This window comes from Fusarium venenatum (assembly GCF_020744135.1).
Source record: "Fusarium venenatum strain MPI-CAGE-CH-0201 chromosome Unknown EDB82scaffold_1, whole genome shotgun sequence".
In the NCBI taxonomy this organism is placed as follows: Eukaryota; Fungi; Ascomycota; class Sordariomycetes; order Hypocreales; family Nectriaceae; genus Fusarium; species Fusarium venenatum.
Window position 1 is genome coordinate 5,587,956 of NW_027072129.1, and position 25,978 is coordinate 5,613,933.

The following is a 25,978-nucleotide window of genomic DNA, read 5'->3' on the forward strand; positions in this document are numbered from 1 at the left end:
CATTGCATACTACGCTACATCCGTCGAGCTTCGAGCCTCACGCATGAAACGCCTCTCGGTCATCTCAACCATCCTCCAACCCGAGCCTATCACTCAAGCGCTGGGAAACTTTGATATATCTCCCGGCAACACCCCCATGCTGTGTTTGGAAGTACTCACGTCAAACTTACACCTCTTATAAGCTTTAGCCGTTGATATAATAGAAAACCTTGACTGTTCAGCGGCCAGACCTGGCCAGGCCTTGCTTGCTTGCTTGCTTGCTTGCTTGCTACTACTCTCTATGTACATGCAAAAGTGCCCAGCACTGATCAAAGAATGAGCCGATGCGTATCAACAGGGCCCTTTTTAACTTTGCTGGTCCGGGAATATCGCCTGCGTCTGGACGTGAAGGCTTCACCATCTATATCCACTCTACTGATCTCGACCTCCGGCTTTCTTGACGGTGTTGAACCGTTTGCCGACCAGTTGACGGTTCCTGACTGTTCTCGGTTTGAGCTACCGGCTCGTTTCCGGTAGCCGGCTGTCTAACTGTTATATCGTCTCCAGGCACAAACGAGAACTGGCGACGATGCCGAGTGTTTCCTTGGCCAATGCTTTGACTGGGCTTGCTCTCTGAAACTCTATCCTGCTTCACTTTCTCATGCTCATGCTCATGTGCACTTGTTTTCGCAGCGTAGATTGGTTGGCCGATAACACCAGCCTCTTGCAATGACACTGTATTCTCGGTTGAATTGTACTTTCTCTCGGGATTGCCTTTATGTGGCGGTTTATCGACTGCGTCATAGGGAGTTGGGCCAATATGAGGCACATAATCAGTTGGAGGATGCCGACCTTCTCGGTAGTGTTCAAGGTGTGTCTTTCCATGGTCAACATGTTGAGCCTCAGTTCGGCGAGCACCGCCGCTGGTGGTGGCTTTCATCTTCTCCATCTTTCGAAAAGCGTGGCTCAGCCTGATCTCCTTGCTAGAGTCCATGGTTCGTGTACGTGATACTGTTGCCAAGTCAGCACAAAACGGGTTTACTTTTGCTTCAAGCCAACACTTACACACCGTGTTCTGTCGTGCTGGCAAAGTCGAGTTGAGTGCTGCTTCTGTATTGGCTTTCTGGGAAGTAGCACCGGAGGCTATTTGCGTCACTCGTCAGATTGTTTGTTGAGTATTGTTATGCATTCCACTTACCCACGGTGTCGTGACAAGTATTGTCGGGGTTTGCCTCTGTAGACGTTCGCCCCTTTGCAGTATCACTTGGCCTGTTTCTGATGAGGCTTCCTACTCTAGCTAGTACCACAGCTTCCATGCCTTTGTCGGATGTATCATGGATAAATATCTCAAGACGTTTGACTTCAGCTTTGTATCGTGCATCCTGAACCATCCAATGTTCTTCTATGGATTTGTGACGATCTCTCTCCTTTTCCAACTCGTCTTTTGCTTCCGCAAGCTGCGATTCGAGCTCGGCGATTTTGAGGTGCCGGGTGCCATAAAACTCGCACAGAAGCAGGACATGGGGACGATACTCAGCAGACAGTGGCTTATTTGTTTCGGTTGTCATCAGCGCAGCACGTAGAGATTCTGCCAATTGGTCAACTGACGGGCTGTGCCAAACCTTTTGGCTTGCGTTCATGAACAGCTTGTCTGCTTGGTCCAGAAGTGCGTCTGTACTAGTCAGCAGGTCAACGCCTCGGTCAATCCGAGATGCTCCTTCCCAGCTTAGAAGCCGTGACATGGTTTTCCTCTTGTGCTGAGTATGCGCTTCTTGGTTTTCGGGGGTATCCTTGAGGATATCGTTAAGGGCAGCTTCGGAGGCACGGTACCTCGGGTCATGTTGGCGTGCTCTATTGGTACCGAAAAGACGCAACCTGCCTTCGTCGGCCATAGTGATGTTTATTTTGTTTATCACGTTTGTGTAGGAGGTTTGTAAAGGCTCATGTTTTTGTCGATGTTTGACAAAAGGGCAACGCGTTTGCTCTCGCCAGCTGCCTGGCACTGGCAAACATGACGCTGTGGTTGAGAAAGTCCAAAATTGCCCGGAGGATAATCATTGCCTGTGATTCACAGTCTCTAACCCCCTACACCACTGATTGAGATGGAAATCTTCTTCGCTACAAAACACTAACACTGGCCCTTTGCTATTGTTTACCTAGTCAAGATAACACACGCAAAGCCCCACGATAGGATAGGTACTTCAGCAGTGATATCTATCACTGTAGAACACTGACACTACCAGGATAACCGTCCTGACTATCAAATAAGTGGTTCTAATCAGCCATCTCAAAGAGGTCCTTGTGTGAGTTGATTTAATTGCCAAAACAAACGAAGTGGCCTCGAATGAAAACGTCTAATGGTAGGGCATGCGATCTTAGTTGATCAGATATAATATAACTATAATACATTCATACTATATTCTGAATCCTTAGTCACGGCCGGCTGTGCTGGATAACTGACTGCTCATTTGTGCTGGGAACTGGCCTCCAGAGTCTGTGTTGTTGTTACATCTACCTGCTTAAGGGCATCTAAAAAATTGGCTACTAAAAGCATAGAATAAGCCGATATGTTATTTAGACTAGTTCTTAGACCACCCCTTTTTTATGCCCTAAAGCTAAGATATCGAAGTTCCTGATAATTCCTGATCTCGGAGCTCTCAAACCACTCATACATCCTCCTATATGGGACAATTCATTATGTCTTGTCCTGAACGACCCGGACAATATACCCTGGAATTGGTGCAAACTTCTGGCTTGGAAAATCATGCGTCACCTTTCGCCCATTGACTTGTGATTCAAATTTCTGCTTTGGCAACCTTGGATGTCGTATCAGAAGACGGTTCAGTGCCTTTCATCTTTGGCTTGGCACTCGGTTCCTTTGTCTCTGTTACATCATCATCTTTGCATTTCTCGATCGGGGGCTCTTGACCATCGGGGTTCTTACGATCCTTGAGGAGTGATGGGGCCAGAGGGGTTTCGGTTGTGTGAGACTCTGATATTCCATACTCGTTGCTGCGAGGGGAATCTGCTCGTACGGGTAAGATGGCTGTGATGCTCGTCTCGGTGTCTTCTGTCTTCTCTGAAATATCGGATAGAGAAGAACATGTGTAAGCCAGCACAGGACGATTAGCGTCTTTGTAAGCAACCGGTTTCTTGATTGGGATTTCTGGCAGAGGGCGAGTAGGGTGGCTTGGCGGTAGCATCACAGGAGCGTTCTTGACTATTCCACGAAGTCGTATAGATAAATCAGAGGACGTGGAGGAGATGCCTTGATCCGATTTGGTGTGGTTTGTGCCTTCTGATCTTGATTTCGGAAGTGGCGTGCTGGTCGTTTTGTAGTAGGATGGTGTACCACTCGGCCCCCCGGTTTTTGTACTTCCTGTAGAGCCTTTTTCGGTGTGCGTCGACGATCCATCCAGCTTCTCGGGGCGAGGTGCTAGGCTTAGCTGGTACAGGTTCGACCAGGTACGGTAGTGAAAGCGAAATGTGACAAAGGGGGATTCCTTCGGGTCGATGAGAATCCAGTCATAGTAACGGGCTTCGTCCGGTGAATCCAGCAATCCACCTGAAGGTGACCTGCTCTCAGTTAAACAAACTGTTGTCAAGTGACAGATAGAGATTGACTAACCCGATGCCATAAGTCTCCTGGCCACGGTGCTTCTCCAAGACGGGGAGTCTTCGAATTCTCCCTTTGGCACGAAAGGTCTGGACTTCGATAAACCCTCCCTCCTCTGCGATTGATTTGTGTCCAGTTGGAAGGAAGCAGAAGCAACGAGCTTCTATACCATCTCTGATGTACAGCACACCGTCTTCCTTGTACTTCCAGCGGTCACTTGGCACACACAGTGAGCGCACAATAGAGCCCGAGGCCTGAGTAAGAGAACCTGCGCCGCAGTTTGCGACGTTTCTGCCATTTATGAATATTTTGAAATAGAAGTAAGGTGGTGGCTTTACCACTTTAGCGAGTGTGTAATGAATACCGAAATGAGTACCTAAGCTCGAGTGTTAGATATCAATGTACAAGTATGTTCGGTTTGCTGGCGAACTACCTGGCTCAGAAGGAATATAGACAGATATTTGGGGTTTAGATTCCTGAATCTGTTGCGAATTTGATAGGGGAAATTCGGGGAGCTTTTTGGACCCAGGCTCAGTCACAATAGCAACTTCAACGCCTTGAAGAGAAGGCATGTCGGGCTAGTAAAGTTGCACAAATCGCTTCAGACAGCGAGGGTTGTGCTGGAAGGGTAAGGTCTGAACAAACGTGTGAGGTGTGTGAAGTTGAATATGTGCCAAGACGAGGAGGGACTGGCAGCAGCTGTCGGCTGGTTAGATCGGAATCTCGGTGATCGCAACCTTTACGCTGAATTCTCCTCTGTTCACACCAGGTTAAAATTTCACGTGGGTCATCTTTTGTTATTTGCACCAAAGAGCATGCATTACTTCTGCGCTCATAAAGGCCATAGATCGCATGCTCAAAAAAGAACTGGGAAACCTGGCCAACCTCACATATCAGAATTACCCAAACATTTGCAAAATACAAACCGACGCAGCGCAGGTATATCAATACAGTGCAAGCAAGCTCGCAAATAGGATTTTGAAAATTCCATGGACACAATATTGCCCGGCTAATCACGAAATATAACCGAGATCAGTTGAGCAAATCAATTCCGTTCCTTTGTATACAGTCGATCGATACAAAGAAGCCGGCGAGCATATAAGGTCGCTCGAATAACATTCATCGTGCATTCCACCATCTAGCTTCGTCCCAGGACCTTCTTTGTGTCTTCCTCCTTGTCGATAAGTCCCAAACTCCTTATTTGCTTCACACTGGGCGCATCGTCGCGTGCTGTAGCGGACTCGGAGCGAGCGTAGGCGGCTTGCATAGCAAGAGCTCGAGCGTGCTGCCAGATTTTGTCAGTTCGCCGGGTATCCCACGAAGTAAGGAACAGAGATGTAGGCGTACCTCCTTCTTGTGGTGAAGGCACTCGTAGTAATCCTCGAGAACGAGACCGCACTTCTTCTTGCCGGAGTCGTCAGCGGCAGAGGTGTTGACAACATAGCATCCCATAACCTCCTGCCAGAAGGGAAAGCAGCGGCCGACGCCTAGAGTCCAAGTTGATGTCGTCAGCCTATGACTGCTTGCGTGATGGTATCAGCGCTGCCATAGTAGACTTACCGCCGTTCATTCCATATCCCGACGCCATCTTGAGCCAATTGGGTATGTGTCGGGGCTTTGCGCGGGTCGGGCGAGGAGTTGTAGTTGAATTGCGCTTCGTTGGTCGTTAAACAATCGGTCGTCAAGTCAAGTCGAGCCGATGAGTTCACCCGTACCTTGGCCGAATAGAATACCTTACTAAGTCTAACCTAGCAAATCAGAGTAATTGGATTGGTTGATTGGGTGGGTCTTTTGTCTTGACAGTAGAAAATACCGCTGACCGTGTGTGGCGCAGGCAAAGAGTGTGGCTGAAGCAGCTTCCCAGTAGCCAGGGCAGCTGTTGTCTACCTCACTTACCTCACTGGCCACTTTGTTAGTTGACTTGTTAGCACTATATCTAGTGCACATGACAACCTCGACAGGAACAAGTTGTATTCATAATCTATTGTCAGGGATACAGATCGACCATATCACTCACTATGGCGGCTAATACGCCCCTTGGTCCTGCTAAAGTGGTGCTCCTAGCTGTACACTTTGCGACTGTCGCCGACATTGACAGCTTGGCCTATCTTATAACCCAACATGCTACAATCTTGCGCCCAGATCTGACGCTTCGCATTATTCTCACCTACCTACCCGAAACTCTCAGTCCGTCAACCTACGTGCCTCTTTTACAGGCCATAAGCGCCAACGAGTCACTGTCGCAGCCAACTTCGGACTACCAGCTTGACACTTCTCACATTCACAACATCTCGGACGAACAAGCTTCGAGAAAAGTCAAGAAGCTTCACCTAATCCCGCTTAAAAATGACGATGTGCATTTTACTCAAGAAGCCGACTCACTCGCCTGTTTCCTACTTCTGAGAGCCTACAGGATGGACGAGGAGGCGGGCATGTTAGCCCACGTTCCTGAGCTACTCTCCCCGTTCCTTCACCTCTCACAAGAGCTCCATACGTGGGCAATCTCAACAGTACTTCCTCTGATCCGTAGAAATCATGAGTACTATCCTCAAAGAACGGCACGCTTGTCGCTGCTCGAGTTTCAGAATTTACCCGACAGAATGGCCATTGACTATCTACTCGCCGAGACTGGCGTTGTTGAGGAAGAGTATGACCTGGCTGGTCGCGATCTGAGTGGCTTGGTAGGGCCTTGGCTACATAACGATGCAAGGTGGAAACGTGATGCTTTTAATGAAGATGTGTCAAGTGATTCCGGCACAGAGCCTGATCTTTCATGTCCCGGATGGGAACAAGCTATGGAGTGGCTCACCTCCAAAGCGTCAACCTCCTGGCGAGTTGCCTTGAAAGCTATTGAATCCTGGGACGGGCCATCGGATATTGATTTGGGAGGTGATGCTAGTTCCTGGCTTCAGGAGAACCAGCAACAGTATTTGGACCGGTCCTATGCCAGGGCTGTGCTGGCCTCAGCCTACCTCGTTCCCGATGCTGAAGCAGAAGCATTGGAGGGCGCATTTAGAATATGCAACAAGATTCGGTCCCTCTTAGACGAAGATGTTGGCACAACACTTCAATCGGCAGTTGCGAGTCTGGCACCCGTACCTCCCTTTGACATGGATGCCTCCGGTGGTGCAAAGGCTACAACATATTTGCGCAACGATCTTCTACAAAGCACAAATCCCCTCACAACTCCAAAGGAACAATCTCTTGATTTGTTACCTACTCTAATACAAAGTGCTTACCTTCTTACTTGCTCAGGCGTCCCATGTACAGTCCGCAAGGCAGGGGATTTGGCATTCATTCAAGATCAGCAAGAGCAAAAGTCTCAACTTGGTCGATTTGTACGAAATCTTCCCACTCGCGCATCCGATGACGATGATTTCTGGGTCCGGGCACGACAGGAAATTCTATGGTTACACAGCTGGGGAAACAAACCGGGCTCCGTTCAGGATGGAACTTTTCAAGGCGTTCTTGGCAATGTGACGCTCGAGTTTATCGAAACAGAACTCTTGAAGGCCATGCTCTCACGTTCACGTAAGTTTAAACAGCATACTCTTTCATAATCGAGATCTGACATTCATCAGGCTATTCTCTGGCGAGGTCTCTCTACGATCAAGAAGGGCCGTGTGCCCCCCTTTCTGCGCCAGCTGTACTCAATACGGTTCAAAACTCGGCTTTGAGCGCGTTCGATAATGCCTCGAACCCCAATCGAACTAGGGGAGGCTTGAAGAAATGTGACGAGATGTAAGCTGGCTTCTGATCCTTCCAGGTATATTCTTGCTAACCGGGTACCAGTATCAAAGCCTTTCCCATAATAATGAACAATACTCACCCCATCAGACGACGTGTCGAGGCGTTATTAAGAGCTACCCATGCCCTGAGTGACTATCGTCTTGTTCTTAAACAGGGCGAACCCTTTAGCCCGGTGGTCCTTCGAGTGCACTCTGATCCTGTTTCCATCATCGAGAAGGTTTTGGAACAGAATCCAAAAGCTTACACTCGTCTGCAAGAGTTTATTGAACTGGGGAGCAATATGGTCGATGCAGATCTACCAACTCAAGCAAGGTCAGGCATTCGTCAGCCAACAACAACTGACTTGAACTCTGTTCGGTCAATGGTTGAGAAGCGCATTGTTTCAATTTGTGTCGGAGCGGCCTTACGTGAAGATGACTTTGAAACCGCTTACTCCTATGTAGTCAGCCGTCTAGGCGTTGACGAGACTGAGCGTAGGAAACAACATATCAGTATTTCTGACGAATGGTCATGGAAGGCAGCACTGGATGCCGGCAAATATGTGCGTACAGAGAGGTCTCAGAAACCAACACATTTAGGCACGGCGAGTGGAAACCCAGAGATTCGTCATCTCGAACAGCGTATTGAGTGCCTGGCAACTTCTCTGCGCATTGCACCGCCTTCTCAACTTCAGGAAGTATTGAAGACTTTCCGTCGCTGCGAAGAACAATTAGACGCTGCAGTCAAGGAGGAAGCTGCCCGCGAGGCCGCTTGGGATGCTGCAGGCGATCTCTCCGGACTCCCTGGCTCGTTCGATGCACCAAATCCAGACAAGGCATATCCACCACGCAACATTACTGCTAGTGCAACCGCTCGCCAAGCTGAAGAAGCACCGATGTCTCTGTTCGACCTGTCCAGGGCCACGGCACGAGTTGCATCAAAGAATCTGACCGTGTTGTCAAGCCTGCAGGGTTCACTACAGAATTCCTTCACGTCCGATAAGACGAATCCAGAATCGGAATCCTCTGAATCTGAGCTGCATGAGCAAAACAGAACAAGGAAGAGAGATCAGCTAAGAGAAGCTGCGACTGGTACACTGGTGTCTGGCGTGGGCTGGCTCTTGGGAGCTAATCCCAATCGACCTGCCAGCGGACAACAGTAACACGAATACCCAAAGTTTCTACTTCTTTAATGCAATGCACGCCACGGTATCGACAGACAGGGCTAGGCGTTGCAAATGATGTAGCCCTATGACCTTTATAATAATTGCAAAAATAACAAACAAAAATCTTGCTCATCAATTAGACATGTTCACCTCAAGTATATAATTCAGTTGTGGCCCGATCCGTATTCGTGACGAGATCTGCAATGTTTACACATTCACTGCAATACTTCCTACTGACTAACGCGATGAATTTTGTTAATTCACATAAAACCATCCATGCCTCCACCATGTTGGCTTGGGCCAAACATGGACATCTTCCTATACTCGCTGCGAAAAGAAACAGAACAAAAGTGTCGACAAAGTTTATATACTTTCTCACGCGTATTGGCGCAACTATTTAATGTTAGTAAGCAAAAACATGTCAGGGCGTGTGTATGGAGACTTACATCTAGAGTAAGGGTTCTTGAACTGTTAACTTCCTGGTCTCGGTAGACGCCCACCAAGCTGTCGCTGTCCTGGAATAGGCCTGCCTTGAGACTAATGACGATGAACTGCATGCCCGGACCTCGGTGATCCTTAATGTACTTCTTGATCTTGTCGACGTTGGCGTTGTCCAAGGCGGCATCCACCTCGTCGAGAACAAAGAAAGGACTGGGCTGGTAGCTGTGGATGGCGAACAAAAGGGCCAGCGCTGCCATAGTCTTTTCACCACCTGACAAATGCTCCATATCTCTGAAACGTTTGAGTGGTGGCATGGCGTGGTACTTGATACCAGACAAGTAAGGCATATCCGTGTCCTCCTCGATATCGAGATAGGCTTGACCACCAAGGGGGTATGCTTCTGACCGAGTGAGGTCCTTGTATACATGCGAAATTTGCTCCTGGATATGACTGAAGGCTTTGTTGAAAAGGTCGTATCTCTTTTGCTTGACCTGGTTGAAAGCCTCTTTGGCCTCCTGTGCTGCAGTCTTTGAGTCTTCATATTCTTGGTCCGTGACTCTCAGTCTAGTTTCAACACTCTCCAGCCTCTCCATTGCTCGCATGTTGGGGTTGAGCTTTTCTAATTCGGACGTCAGGCTTGTGATCTTCTCTGATAGACTATCTTCAACACTAGGGTCATCAGACTATATTACTGTTAGTAACTCCTCTTCATGAGCGATGGTGGCACTTACAGCTTTGAGATCCTCGTCAAGGCCATCAAAATCTATCGCAATTCCATGATCATTGAGAGCCATATCCATCATTTCCTCGTCATCTTCGTCGATATCCATCGCGTCTGGGTCCTGGCGAAGCAATTCATCTTCGTTAGGTAGGTTATCCAGAGTACCCTCCACAAGCGGTATACGAATTTGTTCCAACCGGCATCGTCGAAGTAACGCTGATTTGCTCGAACTGTTCTTTTGGACTATCGTCTCAAGAGCGTTGATATCTTTCAAGTGAGCGTCAATATCCTTGGAGCGTTTTTGAACCTCAACCTTGGCCTCGGAAACTTTCTGGTTTTTCTCAGCAAGCTCCGATCTGTTCTCATCCAGCGTTTCGCGAAGGGCCTCGAGTGCTTCCTGTTCCTCGCGCAAGGCGTTTTCGATCTCATCCTTGGTCTTGGTGTAAGTCTTGATCTCCTTCTTTAAATGTCGGATCTGTTTCTGTATTGTGTCGAGACGGCCTGCCGAAATAGCCACCAGCTGTTCCTCCCATCCCAGTCTGCTAGACAACTTCTGCTTCTGAACCTCGAATTCGTTGCGCTTCTCGGAAACTTCCTGCTCTAGCTTGCCTTGAGAATCCCTGTAAGCGCGAATGTCGCTGTAGCCAAGTCGCCTACAGAAGTCCCCGAACACTTCATCATCCACTCGCGCAATGGCATCTCGAAACTCTTCGCAAGTGGCTGTGGTGCTCTCAAGCTGTGAAGCCTGTGCTTGGTGCTTGGGCTCGAGCTCCTGAAGCTGCCGCCTCTGATTATCCAGCTCGCGTTTCTTGCTCGCATAGTTCTTGTTGAACGCTACCAGCTCGTCTTTGACGGCCGCCAACTGTCTCTCAAGTCCCGATAGGTCGATCTGTAGTTTTTCTTCTTGAGAACCTCTACGGTCAGCCTTAGGGAGCCGGTCGATCTCGTCCTTCAGCTTGGTAGCCATTCGTTGGAGGTTCTGGACGTCGGCCTCCTCGAACCGCCTCTTGTTTTTCGACTCTGGGCCACGGCCACCAGTCATCAAGCCCGCCTTGTGGATAATGTAGCCTTCCAGCGTCACAGCTTTGACTGGGATCTTCTTTTCGTAACACATATGTTTCGCGATGTCGAGAGAGTCACATACAACGGAACTACCGCATGCATACGACATGGCACGCTCAACGGCAGCATCGAAATCGATTGTATCAATCGTCAACCGTGCGCCAGGGAATCCCTTGGCAGCAGTGTTGACAGCATTCACCTTGATATTGTCCAAGGGAATGAAGGTCATTGGAGGAAATCTCTGCTCCTTGAGATACTGGACACATTCAACGCCAATCTTTTCAGTATCAACGACAACTGAATCAAAGTCTCTGCCAAGTGCAACGATAACAGCCTCGTCGAACTTCTTCTGCTTCGGTTTGCAAAGATCACCAACGCGGCCACGGACACCTGGAAACATACGTTTCAAGGACGTTACCGTTTCTTTCGTTCTGGCCTCCCGGTCGTTTTGGCGGCGGCCATCATCGGCCTCCTTGAGTTTCCGGGCCACATCCTCAAACTTTTCCTCCAGTTCAGTTCGCTTCTGATTGGTCCTAACTCGTTCCGACTGGAGCTGGTTGAACTCCTTTTTCTTGGCATCGATTTCCTGTGAAAGTTCTTTCGAGGCAGTCTGCGCTGATGCCCTACGTTCGTCGATGCTTGCAAGTTCGGCTTCAATCTTGTCAATAGCTGCTGCAATGCTGTCGACTTTTCCTTTCAAATTATTAACAGTAACCTCGTCTGCCTTTCGCTGTCGATCAAGATTTTCGAGCTTGGCCTGATTGGAGCCTGTTCGGGACATGACCTGGGCGCGAAGTCTGTTGTATTCTCGGCGGTCCTCGTCACTGATCTCGCGGCCTTGCTTCTTCATCTGTTCTTTGTAGTCGTTTTCAAATACCTCGCGGGCCTTCTCCACGCTTTCAATACTCCTCTGAACTTGCTGAACAACCTCAACTTGCTCGTCATGTTCCTTGGTGACTTTGGCAACTTGGACTTGGAGCTTCTTGACCTGCTCGACGGATTCGTTGATCTTCTCCTCAACTGGAACAAGACTGTTCTCCTTATCCTCGATATCTCTCGCCTTCGCCTTGATATCCTTGTCGACTAGGGCTACTTGACGATTCGCAGCAGCCTGCTCCTTCCTGGCAGCATCAAGCCTCTTCTCAAATGATTCTACATTACGGCGCAACTCTTTAAGATCTTCTTGATGGTCCTGGATCGCGGCGTACGAGTCGTCCATAGCCTTTTGGAAGTGGTAAAGCTTCCACAAACTGTGTGTGACGATGGCTGCATCGCGTTCATCTGTTTTGTTTTGAAAGTTATCTGCCTCCCTCTTCTGTTCTCGGTATTGTTTGATTTCCGAATTGATGCCGCGTCGTCTGTGAAGCTGGAAGTTCTGGTTTTCGGCAGCCTGCTCGGCCTCGGCTTGCGTCTTTTCGTATTCGGCCTTGAACTCTAAGCTCCCTGAGATCTGCTCAATTAAACGCGTCAGATCTTGTGGCGACTGAGAAGCAATGGCCTCGACATCTCCTTGGAAAACAAGAAAGTTCCGGGCCTTGATCAGGATGTTTTCGCTCTCAAGTGACTCATTGTACTGCTGGGCGGTAACAACGCGGTCGTTGATTCGGTACTCGCTAGCGCCTTGGTTCGTGATGGAGCGCTTCCATTTCTGTTCCTCGCCCGCGTCGTCTTCGTACACAGCCATAACCCAAGCAGTCTTTGGGTCGCCGCGAGAGGCCTTGTCGTCGCCATTGGCGTCCCCGTTAGTTTGCGCAGAGCCATCATCATTAATTTTGGCTGTTTTCAGAACTCGGCCGCGATAAACAAGGTCCTTGAGATGGGCGGAGCGCAGGTGTGAAGATTTGATGCCCAAGACGAAGGAGATGGCATCCATGCTGTTAAAGGGTTAGAAAAGCTCTGTATAGAAGCCAGGCGTCTTACGAATTGGACTTTCCGGATCCATTGGGACCAATAATGGAAGTAAAGTATGAGTCTCCAAAGAGAAGAACATGATGTCCTTTATACGACTTGAAGTCTGTTCAGCTAGTCAGCTCAGAGGCCCATCGTCTACAACTCAATATATAGGTAAGGAAGACGAACTGAATAACTCGAGACGAATTAGTTTGCCCATGGCGACGTCGTGGGACGGAATGCCCTGGTATTCGTGGTTGGTGGGAAGTGTATAGTCGAGGCAGAACGGGGTGATGTTGAGCCAGAGGGGCACACTTGATGGTGAAGCGAATGCGCCAGCGAACAAGGCGCGTCAAAGTGGCCGGGGCTCAAAATGCGACCGACGAATGGCGCAAAGGAATGTTGGAGGGCGACCTTGGGCGCAGGTTAAGTGCGCAATAGATGCTAAAGCTATGTCGCGAGGTTTAACGGATTGCGACTAATAACATGCATCATCAATAGGAAAGTAGATGCTAGATGCAGTTCACCGTCTGGTGTACTCGAAAGATGGGAATGTGTGAATAACGCGTCGCGCGACTGGGTTCCGTCGTCAACTAAGTTAGCAGCAAGTGGGTGGCCTGTGCGATAGAGAGTGCAGTGGGGAGGATTAGGTGACTTAATAGCACCTACAGAGTTCTGTCTACTTCGACCCAATTCAATCAATACCTAGATCCTCAGGCACTGACTGATGAACTACCGACCTAGTATCTGAACATCGGGCTGGCAGGTAATGATTAAATCTTTAGAAACTAGACTGAATTCGTCAATTGATAGCAGCGCAGTAAAGGCTTAGGCACACAGGTTAAATCGAATTATAGTGTTGAGTCGAGACATATTCAGCGTAGCATTACAACCAATTGGAATTGAGCAAATCACCACGTACTGTTACAACAAAGAAGAAGGGGTGATCTTTTATCAAGCTCACATGATTGTGATGATGTGGGCATCGTGTGATGGTGTACCTATCTCTACCTAAAATAGATAGAGGAACAGAGAGGCGCGTCCGTCCTTTTTGTTGATACGACTATTAAAGATAATACAGGACGACAGAAGCAAATAAATAAATATCACCAGGAGCTCAGTTGTCATCGTGTATGATGCAACTTACAATAGCCAGCATGTATCAAGAAATGTTTGTTGTTTAAGAGCAGGACCCAAAAGGATCGTCGCCAATAGGGTCGTAAATGCATGTGCTACTGTCCCCACTTCCCCGAGCCAAGCAAGCTTTCAGCACGTCCATTCGCATTTCATCATCATTCCAGGGTCCAGCTCAAGGTACGTACGACTGTTGGACGTAGATTCAACACAACACATCAAATCCATCCATCCATCCATCCATCCACCACGTGCATACGTCGGTGTTTCCCTTAGCCTCTTCTCAACTTTCTCCTCTTTCTAAACTACATACCGTGCCTAACTCATATTGTCTTCTATCTACCATCAGCCGACCCCTTGAGTTAGGTGCAAGGGACGAATGATCCCCACCACTCTCGTCTATTAATACAGCTTTTCCAAATCACCAGCCGTCTCATATAAATAGACACTGTACGCTCGGTACCCTACTCGCCTAGTTACCTTGCCAACTTGCGTTGTGCTCCTTTGCACCATCCTTCTGTACTGGCCACGCTTCCTCCTTCGTAAGTACTTCTCTCGTTCCATCATCGTCGCTGTGCCATCTAATTCCGTGCCCTGTAGTTGCTACTTCTGTCCTGCTTCAAAGCCGTGTATCGCTCAGACACGTGAAACTGGGCGACGAGAATAGCACACGTTATGGACAACGATTTAAAAGCTGCCTCGGGCGCCGCCCAAGGCCTCAAGTCCGACAACATCTCAACCGATAGCGAGATCATTCTAACACCTGAACCTGCTTCTCCAAACAATGCGCCTACCGATCCTACCCTGCTCGATACTCCCGTTCTGGGTGCCACTACTCCTAGGGGTTCGATGCACTCGAGACAGCCATCCTTCTCTGGTAGCAGCTCCAACCATGAGGATTGGGATGGTCCACCTCTAGATCGCTTGTCTGTCCTTGATCTCCTTGAGAACTTTGCCTTGCCGCAACAGCTCGAGAAGCTGCAAAAGGGCATCACGGCTCAGACAGACAAGGTTCGCCGTTCCAGAGAAGCAATCAAGACCAAGACACAGTCTGCTCGGCATCGCATGGTTGAGGAATGGAGACGCCGGGTTCCTGAAGCTGATGAACAGCTAGACAGGTATCGGAAGCAGATGCAACACCGCGTGGACAAGCTCGGCAAGCGATGGGGTGACACAAAAGTTATCAGTGCCCGCGAAAAGGTGTCATTCATCTTCGGTGTCATGAACATCTTCCTCAGCGGGTATCTTATCGGCGCTTACCCAGAGCAGTTCCATTGGTGGTACACCGTACAACTTTTGTACTTTATGCCTATTCGATTCTTCACTTATCGTCAACGTGGTTACCACTACTTTGTAGCCGATCTTTGCTATTTCACCAACCTACTACTGGCACTCTCGATATGGGTGTTCCCGGGTTCCAAGCGCCTATTTACTGCTTCATATTGCCTGGCTTTTGGCAACAATGCGGTTGCTATCATCATGTGGCGCAACTCACTTGTCTTCCACAGCTTTGATAAGGTCACATCCTTGTTTATTCATATCATGCCATGCGCAACCCTGCATTGCATTGTCCACCTGTTCTCTCCTGAAAGGCAGAAAGAACGATTTCCTGCAATCTGGACCATCAAGAACTCACCACCAGGATCCCCAACAGCATACGCCAATGTTGTCTCCATGCTTGCCTGGAGCACCCTGCCCTATATCTTCTGGCAGTTATTGTACTACACCTTTATCACTGTGCGTCGAAGAGACAAGATCGCTGCTGGCCGGCCGACCTCCTTCACTTGGTTGAAGAAGTCGTATGCCAAGACGTGGCTCGGAAAGTTTGTGTTGCGACAGCCAGAGGGTTTGCAAGAGGCGACCTTTATGCTGATTCAGTACTCTTACGCTCTCCTTACTATGCTGCCTTGCCCACTATGGTTCCTCAGCCGTTGGGCATCAGCGTCTTTTCTCATGGTGGTCTTTACTTGGAGTATCTACAATGGTGCTACGTATTATATTGACGTGTTTGGTGTGCGCTTCCAGAAAGAACTGGAGGCTATGAAGGCCGAGGTGGCCCAATGGCAGAATTCCCCAGAACATCTACCGCAGTCGCCTACTCTTGGAGCTCGACCCGATGAATCTTCCGCCAACCAACTCATCCAACAAGGGGCAGCTCCATCAGCATCGACTGGTCAGATCCCCTCTATGAACGAAGTTGATCGCGAGAAAGACATGATGAGAGGCACATCTTTGTCTAAAGATGACGCCAACCGGCCAATGAGTGTGGACAACATTCCGCTTCTGAACGATATGCAAACTTCTTCCTCTACCGGAGTTGATGGACGACCTGTGAACAACACACGAGGCCGACGGGTGGACTAGATGTTGTCGTGGTGTGTAGAGGTAGGCCTAGGTTTATAAGATATATTTTGGGACTATTTCTTTTTTTTTCTTATTGTCATTTTGATTCTCGGGCAATATAGCAGGATAGGAGCTTACACATGATGTTCCAATATTGAATCTTTATCACAATAGATGTGCTCAAATAATGCATCTTATACTAGGTGACAACACATGATTAACCAAACCCTGTCGGATGCAAAAAGCGATCCTTTCATCACGTTGTTTCTGTTCTTCTCTCTTGTTTTTCGAGACGGCGTTCCTTTCATCTCCTATTGGGCACAAGCATAAAACAATTGTAGAATAGCGAGCTTTGTTTGAACTTGAATAGGGATATCTATCTACCGCATCAGATTCGTTAGGCATTTATTTACCGTAGCTAGACAGCTAATCCGTTACGCTACTAAGGCCTGACAGCCAGGTGAAAATATGCAGAAAACAGTCGCTGTATCTTTGCCGCTAATTGCTTTGCCTGCGTACAGGACAAAGCGTTAAATTGAGTCCGTTCCGTCGTAATACCCATCCGTTAATTCAAAAGGGGTGTCATAATCCGCCGCAAACCCCTAAATCCCATGATATTTGTTTAAAGCAATCCGACCAACACCAACCCTCCCAAAAGCCAGTGAAGAACATGAGTCAGATGCAACGCCTTTTAATGCATGATGCAGTCGCCTTTTATGATGTGGTTGCAGCGGATATTGTGCTACTTGTAGTAGTCATTATGTCTCCGAGTGCTGCAGTTGGAGATACAGAGATGCGCGATGATATTAATGATGGGGAAGGCGTAATCAGTTGGTACCAAATACCCCCCGAAACAGTTCGCGGCAACCTCTTTCGCCGTCAGACAAAAGTCTTATCGGATAACAGCCAGATCAGCTAGTCGACCTCCGTTGTCGCCGTCTTCCCGGGATCCAGGTCTTCGGCCAAAGGTGGACCAAAATCTCAAGGTCTCGTCACCAGCTCCGGTCACGATTGTTCTGCCGTCAGGACTCATGGCCAGGTAAAGCACTCGGTAGGTGTGACCTGTAAGACTAGCGACCTGTGTCATGGAAGGATATTTCCAGACAACGATCTGGTTCTGGCTGTAACCATGCGTCGATACAATCTCGTTGGAATTTTTAGACCAGGCAATATTACAGACCTGGCTGCCGGTATCGATCTCGTTGATGACTGAACCCTTGACAGTGTCATGGAAAATGATGCGACGGTCTGCAGTACCACCTCCAGAAGCCAAAAGGCCACGCTGATGAGGTGACCACGAAATTGCTTTGACGGCTGCGGTGTGGTCTGAAAACTTCCAGAGCGGCGTTTCCGAGAGCTTATCCCAAACCATGAGCTTATTGTCGTTGCCGCCACTTGCTAGTTGTCCGTCTTCGCAATTCCATTTCAATCCACAGACTTCCTGCTTGTGGCCAACGAGTTTCCTGAGCCATTGGTCGGGGGCTCGTACATCGCGGTGGTAGATCAGTCGGTCGCGCGATCCAGATGTAAGAATATGCGTGTTCCAGGCCAGTGATCCAACCCGTGCCGTGTGTCCCGTCATCGTCCGTAGCCTACGCGCCTTCTCGGCATCCCAGATCTGGACCAGACCCTTACCAGTGCCGATAGCAAGGTGGGTACCTTTTTGTATCCAGGAGACACTTGTGACAGTGTCGTCATCAAGTGTGCAGAGCTTGTTCACTTTGCTGGTCTGCGCATTCCACATGTAAACACTAGAGCCCAGGCCAACACCGAGAATATTTGCACTACCCCAGTCTACCAAATTCAGGTAGAAATCGTCAGCCAGTTCGGGGGCGTCGAGAACCTTGTAAGGAACTTTGCTGACTGCTCTCGGTTGACGTCTGGGACTTAGCAGCATTTGTTGACTCCCAAACCGCACTGGTGATAAGCTGTAGATCTCGGCGCGTGTGTCGAGATTAGGACCGTGCCGGCCTTGTGGTGTTTTAGAAGGGGTGGGATGCCCAGCGACTTGATTGTGGTGCCGTGGTGACATGTATGAGAAGAGGTTCTTGTGAGGGGTCGAAGGTGTTAATGAAGATGATGGTAGTGATGGAGCAGGGGCATTCGTGGGAGGAGTATGAGCCCGTGTTCCGTCATTAGCGGGAATGTGAGAGGTTGTGGGAAGAGATTGATTTGGCGAAAGGGTTGGGGTAGCTGCTTGTGGTACAGAGCTCTCAAACAATTCAGCACGTAGCAAATGTGAGAACGTACGATTGGCCTCCTCCGCTGCAATATCAGATTAGCCTATGAACCAGAGGTTTTTGGGGGGGAAACATACTCTTTTGGAAATGAAGCTCGCCATGAGGTGTGCGTTTCTTTTGTTTTGCGGGCGTAGCAGGAGATCCGTCCTCGTGTAACAAACTGAAGCTTGCTTGCAAGTCCTGGCCAGAGCGGGTTGGAATAAAACTACAAGAGAGTGAGTATGAAAACCGAGCAGGATATGACTGTCACGAACCGATCGCCATTTATCCGCTGCCGCTTGCGATGTGGACTGGCACCTGGAGTACTCTCACGCTGTGGGCGGTGAAATTCGCGTAGCAACGCACTGTCGACAGCATCCATATCGAGGTGACTCCCATGAGCGCCTTCGCTCTTTCTTCCATAATTTCGTACTGTCCGGGTTGGTCCGTTATCGAGGCTGTATCTAGGTTCCAAGCGGGTGCGATCTGAGCGGGGGGGGGTGGATGACTGAGGAGTGGCGGTATGGCTCTTGGATTCGTCGATAGCTCGCTTCGCGGGCTGCGAATTCAAGGCAGCTATGCCTGAGGGTTGAGGGAGTGCCGCCATATCTTTGTCGTATCCGTGGCGTGATTTATGTTCACTATGCTTCAAGGTCGGAATAACAAGTGGTGGTGAGTACACAAACGGACAACAAAGGCTCGCAATTCGATCGTAACGGCGTTTGATTGATTGATGCTGTTCGGGTAATAAAGACAAAAAGAAACCCAAAGGCGAGACAGTGAGGGCGCAATCCCTAGCACCGTCAAGCAAATGTCAAGCTTCGTTAGTCGTAAATATTCTCCGTCTATCGCATCGTCTCGATGTCAATATAGAACACAACAGACAAATGGGTACAGTTGTGGATGGTCGATGACGTTGGTGAAATAAGGTCGTGCTTAATCGATAAAAAGTAAGAGTATGTTGCGAAGAACCCGTTAACGCCGACTGGAAGAAATTAGAAGCGAAAGCTTGTGATGGTGCACGACGCGATGGCTGCCCGACGATTCGAGGCGTGAGGTGCAAGATCCAAGATGACAGTATGTGGAGGATGGAGGTCGGAGCGGGCGGGTGCGGTGCGGTGCTGTGCTGTGTGCTGTGCTATGGTGTCGAGTGTTGTGCTGCTAGGCGGGCTGGAAGAGATGCGCTGGGGGTGGCGGGAAGAGGGTCGCCAACTCTCGTGAGGGATGTTACTGTTGGAGGGAGGTTGAACTGGGGTTCTCGGGGCGCGCTAGCAAGTGTTTTGACCAATCGTTAATCACAAACAAAAGAAGATGCCCCCTGCGCCCCAGGTCGCGGACGGCCAGGAAACGCGCGGGTCAATAACAACAACCAAAATAATGGAGCAGAACCGTGATTGTGTTATTGAACCAATGCGCCGAGAATGGAGGTAACAATATCTCGGTTTGGTAAATAGCAAGGATTAAACAGCTACTCGAACACGGTAAGTCGACTCGTAGTTTGACCATAATGTCTGTGAGCAATTAATTGCCCACTTATTAGTACTCTTTGTTCTTAAAAATCGTTTCAACCGCCGAGAAACAAAACTCTACCCGCACTTGCCCATAGTCTAAGCCATAGCCTTATGTTTATCGGCAGAGCGAAGCAAATCCCCTCTTGATTCATTCTAGATAACTGCCAACATAGGCAATCCGAACACTCGGTAGGTGCCGGTGTGCACATGGCACACAGCATCATCAAGGCACAAGCTGCGTCACTGTCAACGCTTGGCGAGAGGAGATTCTATTAGATATCCGTACTGTACCAAAAGGATAGCTCTACACTGTTTCCAGTCACATTCACCTATCACTTCTCCCGAGTTATCAAAAACGAGGGGTTCTTCAAGATCAAAATACAGCTCCCTTGGGCCAAGACTGTCCATACCCATGTACCTACCACTTCTCTTTCGCGCTGTTTTGCCGTATTGCTCGCGTATGTGTTTGTTTTCGTATACACCTAGCGAATTGATGTACGTTTGAGCATAATTGCGTGTATTATGTGTTTCCCTTTGCTGCTTAGGAAGACACACCAGGCTCAATTCTTATGTCGTATTCGTACATATACGTGTGAGTTCTCTGGATTCTAATTACACTTGTGCTAGACGTATAAATGAATGTCTTTGTTTTTGTTTTTCTTTGACCAAACGAGCTCGACAGGCAACATTGACACCTATCTTCATAGTAGGAGGCAATTAAAGAATAATCTCTCGGCAGCGTGAATGTCATATAATGGCGGGACGTTCCGCCGCTAGCTCGAACACCTTTTAACAGATATGTGGTGATGGCTGGATGAGCTGTTAGTATCAATGTTAACTGGCAATCATGAAAGGACTTCACGATTGCTTAATGAATGTGGGTATCGCGTGATACCAACACACTTAATCTTTGGAGGGAGTTATTCCCCCGCTCATGAGACGTGGTTGGCTAGAATATTACTCTGAGCCGCTATGTAGCTCTTTATTTTTATCACTGGATGTGGTTTTCTACCAGCGCGGCGGGTATCCGATAGCCAGCGTGTCAACAGCCAATGAATGCTGTGTTTCACACACAGTGCCAGTTCACCTCTATATAATTCACGGCACGGCTCGCGTCAATCTGCGAGACAGAACGCCACTCTACGCGATCATGTCGCGCGTTCCATATCTCTCAACTTCCCCCTCCCTGTCCCCTTTATGCCATTACCCCACCTGAATTCCAGTAGAGTGTTTTTGGTCTGAGACTGAGTCTCAGCAGGATATCAAAATCTACTTGTGGCCGCTCATGGGTGGCATTGAATCCACTTGCTTATATCTCGGGGAGAAACGATCTGATACATAACAAACGCAACACGAAGCTTGTACCAAAAACTCAATCATTCGATTACATCGCACATCTTCTCCTCTTTGTATCGTTGCATCCAAAATGAATCTCTCCACAGGGCAAATCGCCATGTTTTTGGTACTCATCGCTTCATTCTATTGTTCGTTCTCTGGCGACACCTCTAAGTAAAGAAATGTTCTATGATGTTGGGTCTGGTCTGCCCAACCGAGAGTTCCTCCCTGCTTTAACTGCGCCTTTATCCCAATGCAGCCAACCCACCCTAAAATAGACAAAGAAAAAAATAAACAAGGTTGTCAAGAGGAAAAGGGGGTAAGACAAGAACGATATTGGTATATGTCCAGATAAACAGAGTCCAGAGATGGTAGAAAGACTCCGCATCGGTCAGTGTCTCGCAGCAGTGTCATACGACCGCTCACCTCGTTCAATCAATCGTTCATGCTTGAGCCTCAGCTTGTGCAAGAAGTCTCTCTCGCCATCCGTTGCAGACCTCCTCAAATCCTCCAATAACATCCCCACACACTCCTGCGCATTCTCTTTTCTCTAACCTTTCACCCCAGTTACCTCTTGTAAGCCATCGCTCGCCTTCTTCTCTGAGCTCTTCTTCTTTCCTCATTTCAGACACAATCTCTTTGGCGCTTTTCAGTCTCCTTGTAGCCATTGTAGTTGTTTGGCGAGACATGTGCAGTGTGTCGGAGAGATAGTTCAAGGTTTGCACGAGCTCGTTCGTTAGGGAATGGAGAGTCGTCAATGAATTGAAGGCTGTTGTCGAAGGACGTGGCATGGTATCAGACAGGTTCAGTAATAGTGGTATCAAGTCGTCAATAGTCTCGGGATCTGGAGGTGCAACAAGAGGAGACAATAAAGGGAAAGAGAGATTGTGAATTTGACGAGTCTGGTGAGTCAAATGCGTCGTCAAAGCTGAGTGCGCCGTTATCAATCTGCATCCTTGGTTAGTCACAAATGCATCAGCCAACGTCTGCGTCCACAAACCTTGATGCGCTAGCCTCAACGCTCGACTGAGAGCCAAGGTCCCGCAATGCGTTTGTCACTCTCTTAAACACATCATCTGCCGGGCCGCCATAGTTTTCTGTTCCTCTGCGAGCCAGCGACTCCACAGCATCCATTTTGGATACCAAGCCAGGTGGCATGCCAGGAGAATCCAAGTCCGAGTCCGATCCATATTCACTACCGTCATAATTGCTGGTTTGTCTTTGGTGTTTCCGCCGTGGGGAAAGAAGCGTAAGATTTGCAACTCTCGCCCGATCAGCCTCTTGCTTCTTGGGGCTGCTGATGCCCTCAGTATCCTCCATCTCGTCTACATACTCGGGGCCATGTGCGTCCCCTCCAGGACCAAGCATGTCGCTATTGGCGTCACCGTCTGTGAAGTCACCTTCGTCTCCCGAATCCGAGAAGGCATCGGCTAATTCATCGGCCAAGTTGCCCATCCCATTCCCGCTCATCTCGACAGCATCTTGTTGGTTGAAGCTGTTTCCGAATGGGGAGGGGTCTTGTACGGACGACTTGGAGAGTCTTCGGGCTTGGGGGGAGCCCGAGAAGCTATCGAAGGCCGATGAGTTCCGGGAGTGTCTGGGTGTCTGCGGTGAGGATGGCATTTTGGTACGTTGAAATGTATGTTGTGAAGGATAGATGATCCTCCCACTTCCTAGACTCAGGAGCCTGTAGCTACAAGCGATCCACCGCCAAATGCAGGAGACACCGCCTAACTTTTTTTTTGTCCTTTCAAGGTCGGGTCGATAACTTCTAGGCGGATTCTTCGGTCTTCTCTTGAGCTATTATCTTATGTCGTGGGGTGGATGGTCGATCGGTCGGTTTCCTTTCGAAATGGGGGTGTCGAGGGAGAGTCGAAGTTCTTTGAAATGATGTCGGCTTGGGTGACCAGGGACCCTTATTAGGTACTGACTGACTGACTGGCTAACCTCTAACTAATCGCACCAAAATGGCGGCCAACGAGCAAAGGACAGGACAGCAAACGGGCCGTGTTCCGTGGCGATTGTAATTCCGTGGGTAGTTGTTTTCTTGGATCGACACGTTATATGCTTCCAAGCTCTGAAAATACCTAAGCAAGCTGCTAGCAAATTCACATTGCATAGTAGTCCAATCTAGAAGTTGGAGTAATCATTATGCTTAATGCCGTGGGAGAAGGATGTTGGTAGCGAAACGAAGGTGGGTCTTTCAAGAACCTGGGACTAATGCGGGCACGTTAACGGTATCGTGCGAGAGAAGCCATAATGCAATCTTAGGTGATATTATGCAGTCCTAAGACGTTTTACTGTGGCTGCGACATCCATAACCCAAAACTTCTTGCTCGTAAGCACAGCTACCTCACACAAACACAGGGATCTACGTCCATTGTCATCAATTGCTTGCGCTATACCAGGCACACCCTGCTAGACTAGTATCCCAGATGCTCAAGCAGGCGGTAACCATTTTCGTCCATTTCTAACAATCTAAATTCCCACTACACAACCAAACAAACTCGTTACCTCTTGAGTACAAACTGAAGTCAAAGACGTTCAACATTCTCCAAAGATGGCTACATTTCGGCGCTTTCGACCAGACGACGTGAACAAGTTTTCCAAGTGCAATCTGGACCCCTTCACAGAAACATACGAACTTAACTTTTACCTCCAGTATCATGCGAAATGGCCATCACTCTTTCAAGTTTGTGAGGATATGGATGGAAATATCGTTGGATACAGTAGGTTTTATCCTAAACTATCTGCGTCTGTGCTGGTATGGGGCTAACCATTCGGTTAACAGTCATGGGCAAGGTTGAATCTTCACCAGATGCCTATAAATTCTCCGAGCATTATCTGCCATGGCACGCTCACATAACGGCACTCACTGTTGCCCCAGAGGCAAGAAGATCTGGCATTGCCAAGATTTTGACCGATCAATTAGAAGTCGCAGCTGATGCCGAGAATGCTTGGTTCGTCGACTTGTTTGTACGAAGCAGCAACCATCGTGCTATCACTCTCTACAAGAACCTGGGTTACAGCATCTTCCGTGTTGTCAAGGACTATTATGGCGATCATGCGACGGATCCTTCAAAATCCAGCGAGGACGCGTTTGACATGCGCAAACCAATGAAGCGAGACAAGGATCAGCAACATATTCGAGATGACGGAGAGAATCATGTGGTGAACCCTGAGGATGTATGGTAACGAAATGAGAATACAATTGCCCTTACGCAATGCCATCGAGCTTACGTATTGTAATGTTCGACTTTGACTTGGCTTGGATTGGCATATTGGTCTCTGACGGGCAAAAAAAGGTGCCAGTTTTTTATATCCAAGCTCCATCCACCTCATAAACGCTTCCACTCACGAAAGTGCTTTCGGGTCCAAGCAAGAAGGCTATCACATTGGCACACTCTTCCGACGTGCCTTGACGTTGGAAAGCTGTCGGTTCGTCAAACTCGGCGTTGTCTGCCCGGTTGTGGATATCCCATGCTTTCCTCATCAAGGGCGTGTAGATGGCGCCTGGAGCAACAGCATTGACTCTCACCTCGCGGTGGCCGTTTTCTTTTGCCGCAGCCTTTGTCAAGCCAACTATACCATGTTTGCTGGCGTCATAAGCACCGTGTTTAGCGAATCCTGTACGTCATGGTTAGAGGAGGAATCGACATCATTATATGGAATACGACGTGCCCTTGATACCATGAATGGATGCCACGTTGACGATAGATCCCCCATCGACTACTCTGTTAAGCTGCGCTCTTAGGCAGTACATTGTTCCTGTCAAGTTAACAGCAATGATCTTGTGCCACTCCTCATCTTCCAGGTCTGCTACAGCCCGAAGACCATGATGCTTGCCAATTATACCAGCCACGTTGGCTGCGCCATCGAGTTTCCCATATTTCGCAACTGTGTCATCCAGCCAGCTTTCTACTTCGGACCTCTGGGAGACATCGACTCGAGAAACCATTGCGACAACGCCTTGTTCTTTAAAGTATGCCGTAGCGCTTGACATGGCAGCGATGTCAACGTCGGCAATGCTCACGATTGCCCCACGCTGTGCAAGGACTTTGGCAGTTGCGAAGCCAATACCACTTGCACCACCGGTTATCGCGTAGACTTTTTCCTGGAGAGACATCTTAGATGTTCTTATACGATGTAATAAGATATACTGAGATATTGTATGTGGTAATGAGGTTTTTAGTTTATGGGCATATTGATGTAAGCTCAATCCTCAACCCCCGCAAAGAAACAACCCAGGTGGTGATTGGGGGAACAATCGGCAGTGTACCCGGACTGAATAGGCCTGGCGTCGGCGTTCCTGCATTTTGAACTGTCGCTAGAGTGATCGACCGGTATAATACATGGGACCTGATGGGACGTTTAGATTATCGGGATATTAATAGGCACATTGGATAATGAATTGCCGCCAACGTCGGTTGGAGGATCAAAGAGCCTAGTAACTACAGGGTAAGCGCTTTCAATACGATGAGTGTCCGCCAGTTGACTAAAGCATATTTACGGAGCGTAAACGACATGTTTTTTTAGTCAAATAAAAGTGAGGGATACTGCATGCTACCGAAGGCGTTTGCTTGACGGGTGTTCTGTTGTATTTTAACATCTTGTTATGCTAGAGAACACAGTAACCATTGGTTACAGCCTCAGTAATGGTTGTGAACAACTACTGTTGTAGGTATTAATGATATGGAACCGTTCGTACAAAAGAAGAACAGGTGCAGAGGTTTTACAAGGTATCGGACTAAACATACTGGCTCAGATTTAATCAGACTGGTTCCCGGCGTATAGGAGGTAGATATCAATAAAGCCCTTTGAAAACATTTGAAC

The 25,978-nt window shown here is 48.6% G+C and overlaps 9 protein-coding genes across 9 annotated transcripts; 3 read left to right on the plus strand and 6 right to left on the minus strand.

The window, feature by feature from the left end:
- Positions 1-400: 400 nt before the first annotated feature.
- On the minus strand, positions 401-1,871 carry EDB82DRAFT_520628 (uncharacterized protein; the record flags this gene model as incomplete). The annotated part of the gene is made up of 3 exons (XM_025730336.1): positions 401-990; positions 1,045-1,122; positions 1,178-1,871. The coding sequence occupies 3 exons, from the start codon at positions 1,869-1,871 to the stop codon at positions 401-403; spliced, it is 1,362 nt and encodes a 453-aa protein (XP_025589471.1).
- Positions 1,872-2,558: 687 nt separating this feature from the next.
- EDB82DRAFT_571580 (uncharacterized protein) lies at positions 2,559-4,167 on the minus strand (the record flags this gene model as incomplete). The annotated part of the gene is made up of 3 exons (XM_025730335.2): positions 2,559-3,555; positions 3,608-3,971; positions 4,029-4,167. The coding sequence occupies 3 exons, from the start codon at positions 4,165-4,167 to the stop codon at positions 2,775-2,777; spliced, it is 1,284 nt and encodes a 427-aa protein (XP_025589470.1). The 3' UTR covers positions 2,559-2,774.
- A 212-nt stretch (positions 4,168-4,379) lies between these two features.
- Positions 4,380-5,281, minus strand: EDB82DRAFT_487360 (uncharacterized protein). The gene is made up of 3 exons (XM_065608308.1): positions 5,156-5,281; positions 4,943-5,082; positions 4,380-4,880 (listed from the first exon to the last, which is right to left on the minus strand). Exons 1-3 carry the CDS (start codon positions 5,181-5,183, stop codon positions 4,734-4,736), a joined length of 315 nt encoding a protein of 104 aa, XP_065465630.1. The 5' UTR covers positions 5,184-5,281; the 3' UTR covers positions 4,380-4,733.
- Positions 5,282-5,502: 221 nt separating this feature from the next.
- Positions 5,503-8,612, plus strand: EDB82DRAFT_487364 (Sec39 domain-containing protein). Its single transcript, XM_025730333.2, has 3 exons — positions 5,503-7,126; positions 7,177-7,336; positions 7,388-8,612. Exons 1-3 carry the CDS (start codon positions 5,614-5,616, stop codon positions 8,484-8,486), a joined length of 2,772 nt encoding a protein of 923 aa, XP_025589468.1. The 5' UTR covers positions 5,503-5,613; the 3' UTR covers positions 8,487-8,612.
- Positions 8,613-13,935: 5,323 nt separating this feature from the next.
- Positions 13,936-16,422, plus strand: EDB82DRAFT_571584 (uncharacterized protein). The gene is made up of 2 exons (XM_025730330.2): positions 13,936-14,279; positions 14,338-16,422. Exon 2 carries the CDS (start codon positions 14,413-14,415, stop codon positions 16,099-16,101), a length of 1,689 nt encoding a protein of 562 aa, XP_025589466.1. The 5' UTR covers positions 13,936-14,279; positions 14,338-14,412; the 3' UTR covers positions 16,102-16,422.
- Positions 16,423-16,728: 306 nt separating this feature from the next.
- On the minus strand, positions 16,729-19,090 carry EDB82DRAFT_55180 (WD40-repeat-containing domain protein). The gene is made up of 3 exons (XM_025730329.2): positions 18,575-19,090; positions 18,398-18,525; positions 16,729-18,345 (listed from the first exon to the last, which is right to left on the minus strand). Exons 1-3 carry the CDS (start codon positions 18,904-18,906, stop codon positions 16,973-16,975), a joined length of 1,833 nt encoding a protein of 610 aa, XP_025589465.1. The 5' UTR covers positions 18,907-19,090; the 3' UTR covers positions 16,729-16,972.
- Positions 19,091-21,588: 2,498 nt separating this feature from the next.
- On the minus strand, positions 21,589-22,768 carry EDB82DRAFT_471372 (uncharacterized protein; the record flags this gene model as incomplete). The annotated part of the gene is made up of 2 exons (XM_025730328.1): positions 21,589-22,093; positions 22,146-22,768. The coding sequence occupies 2 exons, from the start codon at positions 22,766-22,768 to the stop codon at positions 21,589-21,591; spliced, it is 1,128 nt and encodes a 375-aa protein (XP_025589464.1).
- A 667-nt stretch (positions 22,769-23,435) lies between these two features.
- On the plus strand, positions 23,436-24,573 carry EDB82DRAFT_55207 (acyl-CoA N-acyltransferase). The gene is made up of 2 exons (XM_025730327.2): positions 23,436-23,874; positions 23,937-24,573. The coding sequence occupies exons 1-2, from the start codon at positions 23,706-23,708 to the stop codon at positions 24,338-24,340; spliced, it is 573 nt and encodes a 190-aa protein (XP_025589463.1). The 5' UTR covers positions 23,436-23,705; the 3' UTR covers positions 24,341-24,573.
- EDB82DRAFT_520637 (uncharacterized protein) lies at positions 24,462-25,271 on the minus strand (the record flags this gene model as incomplete). The annotated part of the gene is made up of 2 exons (XM_025730326.1): positions 24,462-24,772; positions 24,836-25,271. 2 exons carry the CDS (start codon positions 25,269-25,271, stop codon positions 24,462-24,464), a joined length of 747 nt encoding a protein of 248 aa, XP_025589462.1.
- Positions 25,272-25,978: the final 707 nt, after the last annotated feature.